Genomic DNA, 16,736 nt, shown 5'->3' with positions numbered 1-16,736 from the left:
TTTTGGGTTTTCTCCGCCTGACATCAGCCCCGCGGAGGTGAAAAAGTAACCCCTACTCTTTTCCTCATCCTTATCATCGTCACTAGTACCACTACTCCCAAGTCTAAAGTAGATTATATTCAACAATCTAACTTTTAATTTATTATTTTTTTTTGCTGTCACCTTAAACTGACGACGGACGTCTGGCGATCCACTTTCCATTCCTACATACATCCGCCGCTCCACGTTGCACCGTGGCGATTACCTACCTTAAGCGGGTCTAATCCATTATCCACCTCCGAGTACCTGAGTTGATATACCCTTACGAGTTGCTAGGGTCTAATACGGCTTGACGACCTATACCCACTAGTGTCATCTTCCTGGTCACCTTTTCTTTTCTTTTCTTTTCTTTTTTTTTTTTATAATCAATCAGTATCGAACAGGCCGCATCGACTAACCTTTCGCTATTTGCCGTTTGAGAGCTTCCAACGATATCAATTGACAAGATATATTGTCTTCACTGCCCTAGCCTAACCCGCAGGACACTAGTTCTCAACCGAGATCAATCATAATCGGTGGCGATCAGTCTTCTATACCGTGCACGGTATTCCATGATTAAGGCACTACTGGCCACATACCGGACTTGCTAACGGAACGGATTGGGTAAAGATGTCGATCAAGTATGTGAATGACCCCTCACGACTCCAATTTCCATAAGTCTTCATCATTGTTGGTGCATATTTCTCGCTCCCAGATATTCCTGACCTCCGGGCCTGTATCTGAAATGAGCCTTATACAATTTTACTCTCCTTTATCTTTTCACACCTGGCTTCAGCCCCCACTTTTTAGTCCTCACGGGCAATTACCACTATATCATTCCTACCCGATTTCGAGAGAGGAAGGAATAAGACATGATATGGGATTGATTCTAACCTACTCTGCCGAGCAGCTGGGTGATGCTACATGAGCATGAAGGCTTTGTCCGTCTTCCTCATGAGCATTTGATATATACGTCCCCACCTCGCACTTGCCTTTCTTTGAAACCACTCGACTCATATAAAGGCAAGGATGCCATATCATTCCAAAGTGATTCGGGCCGAATTTATCTTACAAATCATCGAGTACATCCCCCTCTTATCAGTTTTCTCTTTTGACATTATATTTTAGTGATCTCTTGCACACCTTTTCCTGAGCTTACAAGTAACTTCATATCAGGTCGTATATATACCTTCCAAGAAGTCCAATGACTTCCAATCATTCTCTGCACCTCTTCTTCACATGCATGATACTCATGTATCAGCCCCACTTTTTGGTGCAAATGTGTGGCAGTCTCTTGTCCAGCCAGTACCTGGTGGAGGCATACCCTCATCATTGCCAGCAGTACAGCTGAAGGTGACTTTCAAGGAGGGAGGAGCGTTCGATTATCACAATAAATTCGAAGAGATCAAAGAACGCCTACGAGTGGCCCATGAGAACACCCGACAAAGCAGCCGAGGGGTTGGGAATGTTGATATGTCTACTGTTCATTTGGACCAATTGCCCGCTTACTCCGGCCCAGTTCATGATTCGACTGGCTCCAACCGTGACAACCAACATCCTCCATCAAACTCCCAGGATAGCCATGCTACTTCAGAATCGTGTCCCATGGGACCGCCGCCAGGCTATGAAGAAGTTCAGCAGCAGAGTGTCGCCGATGAGCTCGAAGAAAGGTTACGTCGTGCCAGCTGAGAAAGCATATTATTTCCTGGACCTAATTAGACGCATTTTTCGTACCTCGACATATCTCATCTCTCTTTTTTATCTTTCCATGGATCTTAATGACTATAAACAATCCGTTCTTGTACAGTACACCTATTACTTACTATAGCTAAAGGGTCGATCTAGCACCTAGTGCGTTTAAGCACCATTAGCTTTTCTGGCTTTTTCTTTTCTTGTTATTTTTTCCTAAATAGGATTATAGAACCTATTCTTAAGATATATATTATTGAATATACCACTCTAGCCATTTCTAGCAGTTGGAAAGGCTCAGTATCAGATTGTTATTTCTTGAAAATAGGATTACTGCATTGGTCAATCCCCTACCGAAGCGCCGGCCAATCACGTGTGCGATAATTGAACACTCGCCGGCGGCCGGACTGTTCCGATTTTCCTGGACGGCAGAGCCAAAGCTTCGTAAAACCATCAACCTCATCAACCTCGCTCGTCGCTGCCGTTTGCACCCCCCACATTTTGGAACCCCGGCCCTCCAATCCCCTCAATTGATACTTCCACACAGTCCAAGATGGGTATCTCCGACTTTTTCTCCGATATCATTTCCTCCTTCAGCCTCCCCGAGGCCCAGGCTGAGGCTCCCGCTGAGAATGTTGAGCAGCCCAGCAGCCAGGAGACCGAGACCGAGGAGAAGCCCGCTGTGACCGAAGAGTCGACTAGCGAAGAAACCGCCGAGAGGACTGAGGAGTCCGCTGAGGAGACTCCTGAGGAGCCTGCCGAGGAGGAGCCCGAGCAGGCGGAAGAGGAAGAAGAGGAGGAAGAGGAGGAGGAAGAGGAAGAGGAAGAGGAGCCTGAGGACATCAAGCCCCAGCTCGAGGAGGGTGAGTCGCTTGTTCAGATTAAATCCCGCGTCTTCATGATTTTGCATCGTTAGACTTGCCATGTTGCGCGGCAATGGCACGATTCGGCCAATATACACCTGATCTCCATTTGTCCGCATCGCACATGCCATTGGCACAAAATCATCTTTTGTCGTTCTAATCGCACGTCTCGTATTCGCGGTGACTAACATTGACGGTATTAGAATGTGCCAACTCCGCTCAGTGCGCCCCATACAAGCACCACTTTGATGAGTGCGTTGAACGTGTCACCCAACAGCAGGAGGATGCCGACTACAAGGGCCCCAAGGAGGACTGCGTCGAGGAGTGTAAGTGGATTCTTCTCTATTCTCTATTACTTTGGGACTTTTACTCTGGCGGCTGTGCCAGCCATACATGTCCACGCATATCGAATGCCTCAAATAGCAATCGTTAGAACGAAACTGACATCTCTTGCTCTAGTCTTCCACCTTGCCCACTGCGCTTCCGAGTGCGCCGCCCCCAAGCTCTGGAAGTCCCTCAAATAAGCGTCTCGTCCCGGGACAATTCCTGCCACGTTTCTCTTATGGTTCAATGGCAACGAGTTTAACGATGGCGCATCATGCATGGACCATCCGGATGAGATACGAAGGGGGAACTGTGGAGGGAACTCACAGAATAAAAGACGTCATGACGGCTGGCTGTTTCCGCTTGTCGGCCTAAAGTGTCTCGCATAGAATGGGAATAGACTCCTCTCCAATGTGGGATTTGTGTCAAAAACGGAGGATGGGGGAATGACATCCTTCGCTGTGTATGTACAGATAGCTGGGTTTTTGCCTGTTTGTGAACTGTGCTTCTTAATTTTCTTTGTGTTTAGAACGAATGGCATTTGTCTCTTAGACTGCTGCTACTACCGCCGGTTCCCACTGGATCTTGTCAGAGATGGGCTTGCACTAGGTTTATACCACGCGTACTCTTTTCCTTTGGGGCCGTCAAATACTGGGCCATATGCATGACAATTATATACGCATCCCTCAAATCCGAACGACAACCACTGCTAACATGAAAACATGTCTGATTTTAAACCAGGAAGCTCCCTTGTGCTAACTATTGTTTCTCGACCAAAACTTAAGGCTAAACTTTGACTCAGTCGCAGGTGTAGGGCTGTCGTCCCCCGCAAGACCGGTATCAGTATACTCACGACCCTCCAGATCAACGCCTCTATCCACATCCAATCTCCGACGTCTAACATTCCTCCCGAACAGCCCGATCGAGATAGGAAATGGCGCCGCAACACAAGCAATAACAGCCGAGAAGATCAGCGCATTTCTCATGTTCTCCGGCGGGTCGGCGTCACGACCTGCCTTGAGTGCATCCTGCGCTAAAATAAAGACGGCCCCGAGGAGCTGACCGCCCGTCCAGCAGATTGTGCTGCCGATCTCGGGAGAGAACGGATACGTTATTTCGACGAGATATTCCAGGACGACGGGGAGGAGGGCGAAGGAGGAGGCGCCGAGAAGGGCGCAGACGACGTAGGCCGGTGCGATGCCCGCCGGGCTGGGTGGGGCGAAGATTAGACCGATATAGCAGACTGCTACGATGGGGACTAGGATGCGGATGGTGATCAGGTAGTGCTTCCAGCGGTCTGTTATTGGGGAGACGATGGCTGAGCTGATTAGACCCACGATGATGAGGATGCCGCCTGCGATTCCGGCTTCGGTTTCGGTGAAGGCATAGGGGGCGAGGATCTGGTTGAGGAGTGAGGAAACGCTGTTGAAGAAGCCGACGTAGACTGAGAAGGGGATGAGGATGAGCCAGAACTCTAGCGTCTTGAAAAGTTGGGCTATTGCTGGGAGGAGAGGCGTGCGGGTTGTTGCTGAGGATGCACTGGGTGGTGTTGGGGGTTTTGATGGGAGAATAAAGGAAGGAATGGCAGCGATTGTTGCCTGTGGTTTTGCATCAGATCTTGTTAGAAGAAAAGAGGGCCTTCAAGGATAGGTTTGAGGGTTTCATCTTTCTTCTTCGCCTTCATTTTCGGGGTCACACTTACAATGACGGATATATACAGAACCATATCGGGAACCTCGCTGGGCTTCGTCGCCCAGAACGAATCAATTAGCTGGCCCAGAGCTGCTCCCAATGGATTGGCTAAGGTGGCTACGGCCGTGGCACTGGTGCGCCCTTGGTCCGAGAACCATAGGTCACTGTACCGGGTGGGAGCGCTGAGACAGAACGGCTGAGCCAAACCGATGAGGATCTGGCCGAACATGGCGACGCCAAACATGCCTCCACGGGCTTTGGTACCTGCATATCGAACCCAATTTCCCACCAACAGGAGGGTGGAAGTGGTGATAATGGCTGGTTTGGGGCCGCCTTTATTGAGAGTGAAAATGACGACACTGGCATATAGGGGTACATTATCGTCAGTTTCATGTCATAGTTGAATGCAGATGCAGGAAGACTTACGGGCTAGCGGCACAGAAGGCAAACAGATATCCTGTACTCATCCAATTGATTGCGCTTTCGGAGACACCAAAATGCTGAGAGGCAGTTGTGGATATGGAGGAGAAGGTTAACCACTGTGGTATGGAATTTTAGTACAACATGCTGCTGCTGCTTCTTATTCAAAGGCTACGGTATCGCCGCACTAGTGATTACGAGATTGAGGATCACATACATCCCAGCTGACCACAATGTTCAATAACACCAACTGGGCCAGTCCCCAGAAGCGACGCTTGTAGACCTTATAGCCAGGCCCCGAGGGAGGGAAATCCGACGGGTTTGAGGTATGGTGTGCATCTCGTGATTTGGAGGGCATGATGGGAGGGCTAGTTATTTCTCTTCATAATTCTATTATAAGATGGAAGAAAGTGATCTTCAGCAATCAAATATAAGTTGGTATTCTTGAAGAACCGGAGAACGCCGTTGGGAATGATCCGACGGGGGTTACAGCGCACATGTGGCGCAATCCCCATTTAATAAAAATACCCCAGAGATAATCAGGAAGAACCTAGGTTCGTCTCTGGATTAGGGCACTGAGAACAATCGTATCAAGTCAGTCTCACCCATTATTGGGGTTCAATAAACCCGAGGCTTAAGACCCGAAGATCGACTGCGGGGTTTGAGAATCCATTTAAATTAAAGAAGCCCGATAATTGGGTGCAGATACTAGTAGAGTAGTAGCTGACAAGAGAGAATTCAATGTAACCTTTTGCTTGTCTACTAGTATCTTTCGAAGTCAGGTGAATCTCCATCACATGATGAGAGAGCATCTGATCTGTTGACGGATTTGGATTGCAGTGGACTTTCCAGTCTGGAAAGAGTGAACCAACTCGAGGATTTATCCAAAGGAATGGAGATTGTCTCAGGCACGTTATGTATGGCCGTCCAATCATCGTCTCGTATCGCCTGTCGGATTTTAATTGCAATGAATGTTTCACAATCCATGGCTCATCAAACATCAATTTCTGGAGAACTATTTTAATCCTTCCCGAATCCGAAGATCTTTCGATCTAGAAAGTCTCGGGGGATATTAACAAACAACAACCTTCCAGAGGGTAGTGACTGACCTGCAGCCAATTCGACATGCCTTCGACGGACATTATACATCATTTTCTGAGTATCTGGGCTGCAGCAGGACACGGAAGATCAATCTGATTGCTCTGAGACCTGCGCAGTCTCTATCAACTTTCCATGTTCGCGACAATAATCGTGCTGAGTTTACCTTCCGGGATATTTTCATCCGTCATACTCAGTCAGAATGTTCTAATGAAAAACAAAAGAAAAGAAGAGAAGGAAAGGATTAAGGTTCGTGAATCATTGCCCTTTCCATTGCAGATGATGATTGGACATGCGATCTTTCTCACCCTCTACGCTCCTTATCGTCACTTCCCCTAATATTATAACTCCCATAATTTCTTCAAGGTTCATCCATCTCCAATGCTGACACATATTGCATTGGATCTATCGAAGTTACTCTCTTTCTTTCTTCTTTTTTTTTTTTTTTCGTGTCTCTCTTCCTCTTTTCTTTCCTTCGCTGGTGGCGCTGAAGATTTAAAAGTGTCCCATAATGGTTCGTGTCCACTGGCTGGGCGGCTGAGCATCGACACTCTTTACTCCGTAGTTTGCAGATCGTCTCGACTCCGTCCTCGCTTTCAACTTTGTCTCCCCCAACCTTCTTTCCTTTCTTCCCTTATTACTCCGCCGCTTCGTCTCATTTTCTTCCTATTCTTGCTCTCGTCCCTCTTTCAGCTTGGAATTCTGTTTCATTTCGCCTCCCTCTACCGCTTGTCTAAATCCCGGTCACCTCCTGTAACAATAAACACAGAGTGCTGCCCCCCCCCCCTTCAGGATGTATATTGTCTAGTACTCTTTCTGCGAGTCTCTCTATCACTAGTCTATCTCGCACAATCTCACTCGCCGAATTTTTTTTTTTTTTTGCGTACTTGTATTCATAATGAGTGGTTTCGACGTACGATCCAGTCAATCGTCCTATGGCGATCCAAGGCACTTTTCCGGCGCCTCCTTTGGCGCTCCGCAACCTCCCCCGACGAAGGTTCTCATGGACGCATACCATGGCGCTCCCATCCTGAAAAATGTGGAAACTCCGCGCTATAATCCAGTAAGTGGCTCCTCAACCTCATGTCAAGCCCGCCATTTGCTGACGCCTTCGCTCCGTCCATAGTTGAATACGACGCACCCAAGAAGTTCGGCTTTACTCAACGGCAATGATCCTGTGACGATGTATTTGTTGACCGAAACCGCTATGGGTGACAGTGCGCATTATGAAGTCCTGTCCCTGGAGGAGGTTGAAGGGCTGAAGAAAGAATTCAAGTTCCTTTCAGGTCGCTTGGAGTCTGCCAAACGGAAACTGGCCTTGGAGACGAAACTTCGTGATGCAGCCATGTCCCTTAGCCGACTTTATAACTCGAAGAGCTCTAGGTCGAGCGAAGAATATGATGTGGAAGGTTCTCCGAAATCCAATCGGAGTCGTAGGAGCATGTTCGGTCGCAATGGCGCTTCAAGTACACTCGACAAAACGGATGGGGAGTTGGCAGTGAGCACGCGGAAGTGCGAGGAGCTTTCGCAGGAAGTCTGGAACCTGGAAAGTAGAGTTCAGCTGATCCAAAAACGTTTACTGGAGCATACTGCTGGCGTCCTACAGATGACACATAAGGGGTTAAAGAAATATCCGAAGAACAATGTGCCCAATACTCCTGAGAGCCTCTCCAGCCATAACCCCCGTGGTAGTATCGATGACTTCGATGATAGGAGCTTATACAAAACGTCAGATCATCTCAACGAGCTCGGTGGGAATGGGCCTCAAGAGCCAGGCCCTTTGGCTCATTCGAGTCAACCGGCAGTCGGCCTCGATACGATCCAAAATACCGAGAAAAAACTAGAGATGCTAAGTGGGCAGATGCGTGACATGATTCTACAGTCCAATCCCAACAGTGACATCGCTCCGGTTCCACAAGTCTCGGTGGAGGGATCCATGCCCAACCCTACGGCAACTATTGAAGCTTATATGGCATACATCGAAGACGGGCTCGGCGCACTCGCGATTCACTCCAATAACACCTCCGGCACTAGAAGCATGGACCACGGGAGCGATCAACAGTTAGCGGAGGTCAACACTCGACTATATCAGATCGTGAACGAGTCGGGCTTGCCGCGCTCACGGACCCTTCCGCCACCACCTGCTATATCTAACGGGAGGCTTGAGGAACACCTCTCATACCTTAGCGAAGGGATCGACGGGCTCCATGAGCGCTTGGGAGGGCTCCTTGAGCAGAAGGGCATCCTTACTACCCAAATTCAGCAACAACGGGAGCTAAACTCCAAATCAGATGCGGAAAGGGATGCACATATCGCCGACCTGATCGAGCAGTTGGCTCGCGTGCGCAAGGAGCTCGACTTGGCTGAGCGAGAAGGGGAACAATCTAAAAATGTGCTGGACCACACGATGGAGCAGCTGGAGGCTGCACGCCGGGAACTGTCAGATCACCAGCAACGGGCCATCCCAGAGGACAATTCGGAGGCCATCGCATCTGAAAAAGAAGCTCGCACACGCGCAGAAGCCGAGGTGTCTCGTCTGCAAACCGTCGTAAAAGAGCTCCAACACGCGAAAGATGCCCTTTCTGAAGCTCATGAGGCACGTCTTCGCGCTGAAACTGAGATTACCCAGTTGCAAGCTGTCGTGCACGAACACCAGCGCGAGAAAGACGCACACAACGAAACCCAGGAAGCGCATCGTCACGCGGAAAGTGAAATTGTTCGTTTGAAGAACGTTGTGCAAGAGCTCCAGCACGAAAAAGATGCTTATGCCGAAACCCACGAAGCGCGCCTTCATGCGGAGGCTGAAGTTGCTCGCTTGCAGCCTGCCATCCAAGAGCACCAGCGCGAGAAGGATGCTCACGCGGAGACTCATGAAGCACGCCTTCGCGCTGAAGCTGAAATCGCACGTTTGCAGACTGTCATCCAAGAACACCAAAGCGAGAAAAACGTTCATGCGGAGACTCATGAAGCACGCCTTCGCGCTGAAGCGGAAATCGCCCACTTGCAGGCTATCATGCAAGATCTTCAACAAGAAAACAAGACTCAAGCGGAAGCCCATGAAGCACGCGTCCGTGCCGAGACCGAAGTTGCCCGCTTAGAAGCGCAACTGGAACAGATTCGATCCGAGTCCAACAGTCATACAGAGCAACTGTCTGCGGCACGCTCCGAGGCAGATAGGGAGATCGCGCGCTTACAAGCTGTGATCGATCAACTTCGCGGCGAGGTCGACGCAAAGGCAGAGGAGGTCACGGAATCCCGTGAGCGATCAGAAAAACAGATCTTGAGTTTGGAGGAGAGTATCCAGCAGATTCGTACTGAAACTGACGCTCGGCTGAAGGAAGCCACTGACTCGCGCACACAGGCCGAGGATGAAATCACTCGGTTGCAAACTCTGATAGAACAAATACGCTCCGACGTGGAGTCTCAACTCAGCGAGGCAATCAAGGCTCGGACAGACGCTGAAGAGAACTCGGCACGCTTGCAGGCGGAATTAACCGAGCTCGAAGGTGAAGTTGTGAGGGTTCGAACTGAACTTACAATGGCTCAGGCTGAGCTCGATAGCGCTTATGGTAGCCGGTCTCAACGGGCAGCCGCTGTCGACCCTGCCCTTCAAAAGGAGCTCGAGGTGTTAACCACCCGTAACATCGAGCTGGCGCAGGAGCTCGCCACTTTTAAGGCTGGTAAGCCTGCAAGTAGCGACACACAGCGACGCGTAGAGACGTTGGAGAAGGAGCTGCGCGAGACGATTGACGACTATGAAGTCATGACCAAGGCTAGTATCGAATTTGAGAAAGAACGCGAGAAGTTTGAGAGCCTCATTGACGCGCTTCGGGATCGCTGTGAGCAACTGGAGACTCAATTGAATGAGGAGCGGATCACCTGGATGGGTATGCACTCAGCGTCAATGGGACGAGATGGAACCACGTATGAGACCACATCGACCATGGTGCTGAAGAATGAATTCAAGAAGATGATGCGTGACACGCGGACAGAAAATATGAAGATACTGAAGGTGAGTACATCGTTGTCCATTCTCTAATAAAACCCTCGAGCTGACTTGAGTACAGGCGGAGCAAGAAGAACGCCGAAGGCTGGAGGCTTTGCTCAGGAATCTGAAAAAGGAGCAAGCCAGCAAAGCTAGTCCAAACCAGACCGTCACGGCTTTATGACGATGATGATATCCTAAACTTCTCCTTGTTGAACCTCAAGCCATCCTATTTCGGTGAGGTCACTTCATCTTGCTGATATTCTTTTCATTGTACATATTAATGTTTATTAACTCTGGGTATATATTGGTTCGGTTATGTTCCCTCTTGTTGTTCATATTCTAAGGGACTTAATAAATGTATATCTACTATTCGAAATGCGCAAATTGGACTTGGTGACTATCCTATGATTGATCGCGATTCTTGGTTTTGTCAGACACAGTTCGTCATAGTGATGCACGTACCTCCTACAGTACGGCATTTAAAGAACCACAGAAACACTAACTTCGGCATATGCTTACCTCTAATGTCTAGGATGAGAGAATTTCGACTTATCTCTACCAGACGACCAAAGGTAGTTCTTTCCCTCCAACCCACTGGAGTGCTGCCTTCTCGATTGGACTTTAGCAAGGTTGGAAGGTACGGTGACATTCAAGTACCGTGCTCCCAAGTCAATTTGTGCCTTTCGTTGACTACACGTTGACTAATCCTATGCCAGTTCTCAGATCTGTCATGCCTCAGAATGGATCTGCGATGTCGCTCTCCTTTAATCAGTCCGGACCCTGTCCCACATCAGAAAAGAGCGATATCCCACCCGGGCTCGACCAGAGAGTCATCTGGATCGAGTCCAAGCGATGCAAGCTCGATATATAATGCCGCGAGGGTAAGCTCGGGGTTAGAGGACCTTGTGTCTAGGACGAGTGGTACCCTGAATAGCAGAATGGCAGCAAACATGGCAATGTTTGTCTCTCCCACGTCTGAGTACACGGCAGGTAATTCACCAAAGCCAAATACATCCGAAAGCCATATACTGTCGCGGAAAATTGATGGACAACGGAACATGCCGAGTACAGAGGAGGCACCAGAAGTAGACCGGTTTGCCCAACGGCGACACCGCAAAACGGCGAGTGTCAACGATGCAGATGCAAAAGTGAGAGCTTCCAGATGGGTAGGAAGTATACTGTCCCCTGCGAGTCCAATTCTACCCACGTACCCACCACCGGTAAGAATGCCCACACCTCCGGGGCTTCCATCTTTCGGCACCGAAGAGGCAGTCCGTTCCTCTGCGAGGTTTCCTGTCCAATCAGCACCGGGCAATGGGCAATTCCAGCAACGTGACCGTTGCAGCAACGCTGCTGATGGCAATAGAGTCCAATCCTACGGGGAGTCATTTCTAAGATTCTTTGGTATCTCTTCATCCTCTGCCTTTCGGCCTAACAGGCGAGGATGCACTGCTGTGAGGGCAGTTGATAACACTATAGTCCAAGGACGCTTCCCTCATAGGCATAGTGCCCATGGAGTCGGTGCGAATGGTAGATTACACGACCACCCATTTCATCGAAGAAACCTTTCTATGGCTCAGTGTGGTGGCATTGACGAGGGTGGCGGCGCCGCTATTCAGTCTAGGCCATCAGACACGGAGCACTGTTCCCATATCAAGCGGCAGAACTCAATTCATCGAGACAACCTACCTGTTTCTCGTCCACAATACCTACCAAGCAGTACCTCACCGGGGCCAAGCTTCTCGGTGACCACTCAATCAGCAATAATCTCTGCTAATCCCGCGGATAGACGCGCCTTAGAGCCAGGGGCTAGGAGAACTCCGGTGATGGACATGTCTCCTATACTAGCATCCGAACCCTCCGGCTGTTCCCCCATACAAACACGATCAACAGCGGAGCCTTCTATTCATGAAGGATGTGTCATACTTGAGGGCCAACATGGCCGTTGGTTACAGGCCTCAAAGCTTGCTAGCTCTTTTTATTGCTGTTGTTTGGAAGCCTGGAACGAACAGGATACCATTGTATACGTGAACACTACGTCTAATGACACATATGCTACTGCAAGGAGCCGGGTCTCGGACGACAGCGCGGCTCATTCGCATGCCAGGGAGGGCACGGTGCAGGAGTTTAGGCGTTACTGCTCGAACATGTGGACGTCGTTTCGAGCTTTTATCTCTTGTAATTATGGATCCTCCACATGGTTAGAACAGACCCGGGAGCCTTTTTAACGGCTGATACGATTTGGGATTTTGGATACCAGGCGTTGTGTAAGTCACATGGTTCACTCGGGAATCTTTTTCACTGCCGTGAAAGATCATGAGGATATTGGATTATAGGTACACGCTGGTCTGTATCCATCAGGATCCATTATTGTTACTCTTTCTTCGTGAAGTAACCCTTTAGAGAGCTGTGGATGACAATGTTCATTCGATGAAAGAAAAGGGAGGCTTCTACACCACACCTTTTTACTATATTCTTAACTAAGGGATCCATGGCTTGAAGGCTATTCATGCGACTTTCCATATCTGATACTGCAAAGACATGAGCCCGTCAACTCCGTTACTCCTCAATGCATTAATGCTCGAAAAACGATAGACGTTTTATAGTAAACAATAAGTTTAAGGGCATTCCATATGACGCTCATGACGATTTTAGAAAGTTTACGTCGAGATCGTAGACCCTAATATTCACATGAAATAATGAACATCGACGACAATATCCAATTGGGCTAAATAGAGATCAAGAAGAGTGGAAGGAGAAAGGATGCGAATATAATGGAGAATTAAAGCCACAAGATCGACATCATGTCGGTAACGGCATATGCAGAAGCCCAATAAAAAGAAGCAATTATTAAAGGCTTGTAAAGAACTGAGAAGCCTCTTTTATCTCTTCGTCGTCGTCCGCAAAATCCCAGACCACTATCCTTGGGTCCTGGGTGGCACAGACGATTTTCCGCGCGTCGAATTGGACCTTAAAGACCCTGGAGGATGGCGGATTGTTGCCATTGCCATTGCCATTGTTGTTATTGTTATTATTTGCACGGGCTTGCTGGTTCCGTGCTGCGTGATGATATTGATGGTGATGTGCCGCTCCTGGAGCTTGCACAATTGGTGGGTGCTGTTGAAGCTGAGGGGGGAAAGGATGATTTGTTGCTGGGCCAGCAGCCGGGTTGGTAGGTCGAACTCGCTGAGCTTGCGGGGCAAATGCGTTTCGTGAGCCACGAGGAGGAGCTTCATCATCGGTATCCTCTCCGTTGATTTGCTTCAAAGTTTTCACATGAGACAGTGGTTGGCCGACGACCCAGGCGCCATCTCTATCCTTCTTCCAGACAAGCACTAATTCATCATACGAACCAGAAACAATTCTAGCCCACTTACTTCCGCCTCCTCCCGGTGGGATATGAGCACCCAAAGCCTTGATGTCCTTTGGATTTCTGGAACCAGCCGTGTTTTGGTGGTGGCCGGCACGTCTGAGAGCTCTTGGACCATAGTCTACAGCTTCGTCAGAGCACCGAGCATCGAGGAACTCGTTGTCAACAGCCAGAGCTTCCATCTTCATAGCCTCTTCGGCTCCTGGCGGGTCGCCAAACCCGGCTTGGACAGTTCTTACTAAATCGGCGTGACCAGATAAACAAGCAACCTCCGCACCCGAGCTGTGATCGAAGATGCGAACGGAATCATCATTGCTTCCGCTGATGATACGCCGGCCATCAAATTGGACGCATGCGATACCTTTCTCGTGGCCCACAAGGGTCTTCTTGCAGAGACCACTGCGGATGTTCCAGATCTTGATCAAACGGTCACCTGAAGCGGAAATAATCTCATCTTCGCTTATCTGGATAGCATTAACTGCAGCCCCGTGCCCTGCGATTGTCATCAAAAGAGAGTAGGGAGCTAGGCTACGGATGTGACGCTTGGCTAGCTCTGTGTCTGTAATAGGGGAAGGAAGCTCGCTTATATCAACGATGTGCGCTGGAAACATAGCCCCGGATCCATGATGGATCACAGGATAGTCCTTGTCACCGGGCATGAGCTCACGCCGATTCCAAACCTTTATCAGCCTATCTTTGGAACATGTGACAAGATAACGCTCATCAAATCTGAGATTTAACACAGAGTCCTGATGAGCCGGTGTGATCTCTTTTAGTTTCTCACCGGTGGAAAATCGCCATATGATGACGCTCTTGTCACTGCTCCCAGTCATAATAATGTCCTCAGAAGGTCGGGGATCAAATTGGAGACAGAGCACGGATTTGGAGTGGCCCACAAGAGGACGATAACGCAATCTCTGCGTATCTATGTTCCAAACTCGAACAGTCCTATCTCGACTACCACTCACCAGCCAATTCCCCGAGAATTGGATTGAATAAATACATTCTTTGTGGCATTCAGCCAAGTGCTCAGGGTGGGGAATCTGGAATTTCGTGAGGCGACCTCTATTCCAATTCTCTTCCAACCGTCTACGTTGCTTATAGAGATGAAGCCAGTTAATTCTGGCACCACCGTTAGGCATCCGTAGCAGGATAGATGATTTTGGGGGCGAGAAAGCTGATGATGACGTGGGTCCATGCGTGGTGCGAGAGAGGTCTGTTTGAGAACCTCGAATGCTGTTCGAGCCTAACTGGTGTCCAGCGGAAGTTGACCCATTCTGGTCGTTTGCGACATCGCTCATGAGATGATCACCCTCAGTGTCGGCCTCCGCAAAGGTTTGTTGTCCATCTTGTCGCCCGATTATGTAACTGCCCACATATCCTGTCGTCCGCGAGTCTAGCCAACTTGGGGGTACGCGTTTCTTATTCTTCGGTTCTCCGTCATCTGTATCGGCGTTCCTTAAGCGGGATTTACGAAGGCAAGGGGATGAAAGTTTGGGCTGCCTTTCCTCAAACGAACGGATTGCATCAATATCGACACGCCAGCCTTCATCGATGTACTTCCCTCGCCACAGACCAGAGTCAATTATGCGGCCTCGCCAGGCGCGAGATGCCAATGAAGCTGTCAAGAGAGTCTTAGGGTCAAGGTAGGAGAAGATCTCGGAGGTGATCTCAGGAGGAAGTTTGACAACGGGATCCATGTGCAACACAGGCGCAAGGCGGTCGACAACCGCGGCCACGGTAGAACTGGGTAGTGTGCGTAATAAACTGTAGGCGATCTCTATACATGATGAATAGTAAGCATCAGCGCCCACAAACAAAAGGTGGAAGGCATCAGCCTGGCAGTCCAGACACACGAACGGCGCTGGCGGGAAAGTTCAACGCACCAGCCCTATCTTCTTCGCTATTAGCTAGAAGCCAATCGGGGAGAGGCATCACATCATCCGAGGGCAGGTCCACAAGTTCCTTGTCCACCTGGCTTCTAGTCTCGTCCGAGTAACCCTCGTCTAGTCTGTAAGGTGTAGATAATGGGGGGGCGGTGAGGTCGGGGGAATAATTGGCGGTGTTAGTCTCTCCAGCCATGAGTCCTTTCGTCACTGCAACAAGAGGGTCAAGGTGCAGCAGTCAGATCCACCTCTTTGCTGAACTGACACGGGAGGGGTGACCCAAGCCTCAGCTCACTCGGCGCGCAGCTTAACTGATGCTGTTTGTCTTCCTACTTGGCAGCAAAACAGGCGAATATCGGATTGCCTGTGTCCCTGGAAGTAGACCGCTCCACGCTTTCAAGAACAAGCATGAACGATATTTAAATCGAAACTTAGCATTGACGGGCCTTAAAGACGGTGATTGAACACCATATTGAAAGAAGTTTGGGAGGGGACTGTCGTCAGAGAGCGTTGGCGGCGGATTGATAGGTGACTGACTATCGATACCCAACTGGGTTTAGTCGGACTTCACACCAGTAACTAACTAGTTAGTTGTTGTTGGTGCTGTTTGTTTCTTCCAAGTACGGTACGGGTCACGTCAGAAATTTTAGTTTGTTGAGTACCGCCGGGGTATTTACCAGGCCAGGAAGGAAGCAAACATTAACCTATGTACTAGTAAATTCTGTACTTTCTCTACTGCGTACGTACATTACATCCAGTACTGTATCTAGAACATCCAAGGTTACCTCTGGTTAATATTATCCCCGCCTATAGATACACCAGGTCTAGGTACATACATACATAGTAACTACTCAGTACTTCGGGCTCTTCTCCAGTGATGTGCAGCTGTATCCCTCCAACACTGCTGCTACACTAAGGAACCTGAACATGTACTTTGTATGCCACATGTGTCAACCAAGCCTCTCAAAAACCGGGCCAAAGGTTCAACCATCCAGTAATACATCTTGCATGGTTCTATGTGGCGGTGAGAACTTGCTAGGATTGAGAATGTAACCTTCATCGCTCTTTGATGATATATCCCTAAACCCTTTCATAGGTCCGATCTTGTCGGCCATTGCTTGTTCGACTTTAGCCCAGAGTTGGGCTCGATTACCTACTTCGGTCCCATCGCCAACGGTCAAGAATGGTCAAACGGGTAATCTCTCAAGGATCTAGATTTGACCTTCTTTCTACTCCGCCATTCCACATAATCTTGTGGATTGGTTGTGTACAGTAGGAGCGATAGCGCAATCTCAATTGAATCCATAGCCGACGTAGAACTCCCCTACTCCCCGGGCCATAGATTATCATTACTTAAAATAGCTAAGTTCCCTGAGACTAGTGCGTGT

General features: G+C 49.2%; 6 protein-coding genes across 6 annotated transcripts; 4 read left to right on the top strand and 2 right to left on the bottom strand.

Moving 5' to 3' along the window:
- The first annotated feature begins 21 nt into the window (after positions 1-21).
- BDV27DRAFT_139056 (uncharacterized protein) lies at positions 22-2,002 on the top strand. The gene is made up of 3 exons (XM_032069368.1): positions 22-659; positions 929-1,100; positions 1,195-2,002. The coding sequence occupies exons 1-3, from the start codon at positions 649-651 to the stop codon at positions 1,705-1,707; spliced, it is 696 nt and encodes a 231-aa protein (XP_031920687.1). The 5' UTR covers positions 22-648; the 3' UTR covers positions 1,708-2,002.
- Positions 2,003-2,164: 162 nt separating this feature from the next.
- On the top strand, positions 2,165-3,459 carry BDV27DRAFT_139054 (cytochrome b-c1 complex subunit 6 family protein). Its single transcript, XM_032069367.1, has 3 exons — positions 2,165-2,570; positions 2,774-2,896; positions 3,030-3,459. Exons 1-3 carry the CDS (start codon positions 2,261-2,263, stop codon positions 3,092-3,094), a joined length of 498 nt encoding a protein of 165 aa, XP_031920686.1. The 5' UTR covers positions 2,165-2,260; the 3' UTR covers positions 3,095-3,459.
- On the bottom strand, positions 3,438-5,811 carry BDV27DRAFT_139051 (putative cell surface receptor/MFS transporter (FLVCR)). The gene is made up of 4 exons (XM_032069366.1): positions 5,224-5,811; positions 5,013-5,125; positions 4,597-4,945; positions 3,438-4,492 (listed from the first exon to the last, which is right to left on the bottom strand). Exons 1-4 carry the CDS (start codon positions 5,362-5,364, stop codon positions 3,650-3,652), a joined length of 1,446 nt encoding a protein of 481 aa, XP_031920685.1. The 5' UTR covers positions 5,365-5,811; the 3' UTR covers positions 3,438-3,649.
- A 77-nt stretch (positions 5,812-5,888) lies between these two features.
- BDV27DRAFT_139049 (uncharacterized protein) lies at positions 5,889-6,552 on the top strand. Its single transcript, XM_032069365.1, has one exon. It carries the CDS (start codon positions 6,240-6,242, stop codon positions 6,441-6,443), a length of 204 nt encoding a protein of 67 aa, XP_031920684.1. The 5' UTR covers positions 5,889-6,239; the 3' UTR covers positions 6,444-6,552.
- Positions 6,553-11,138: 4,586 nt separating this feature from the next.
- On the top strand, positions 11,139-12,481 carry BDV27DRAFT_139045 (uncharacterized protein). Its single transcript, XM_032069364.1, has one exon. The coding sequence runs from the start codon at positions 11,151-11,153 to the stop codon at positions 12,318-12,320; it is 1,170 nt and encodes a 389-aa protein (XP_031920683.1). The 5' UTR covers positions 11,139-11,150; the 3' UTR covers positions 12,321-12,481.
- A 5-nt stretch (positions 12,482-12,486) lies between these two features.
- On the bottom strand, positions 12,487-15,871 carry BDV27DRAFT_83067 (F-box and WD domain protein). Its single transcript, XM_032077721.1, has 2 exons — positions 15,349-15,871; positions 12,487-15,242 (listed from the first exon to the last, which is right to left on the bottom strand). The coding sequence occupies exons 1-2, from the start codon at positions 15,542-15,544 to the stop codon at positions 12,943-12,945; spliced, it is 2,496 nt and encodes an 831-aa protein (XP_031920682.1). The 5' UTR covers positions 15,545-15,871; the 3' UTR covers positions 12,487-12,942.
- Positions 15,872-16,736: the final 865 nt, after the last annotated feature.

Source organism: Aspergillus caelatus, assembly GCF_009193585.1.
Source record: "Aspergillus caelatus strain CBS 763.97 unplaced genomic scaffold BDV27scaffold_428, whole genome shotgun sequence".
Lineage (NCBI taxonomy): Eukaryota > Fungi > Ascomycota > Eurotiomycetes > Eurotiales > Aspergillaceae > Aspergillus > Aspergillus caelatus.
This window is presented reverse-complemented; position numbering and strand designations above follow the sequence as displayed.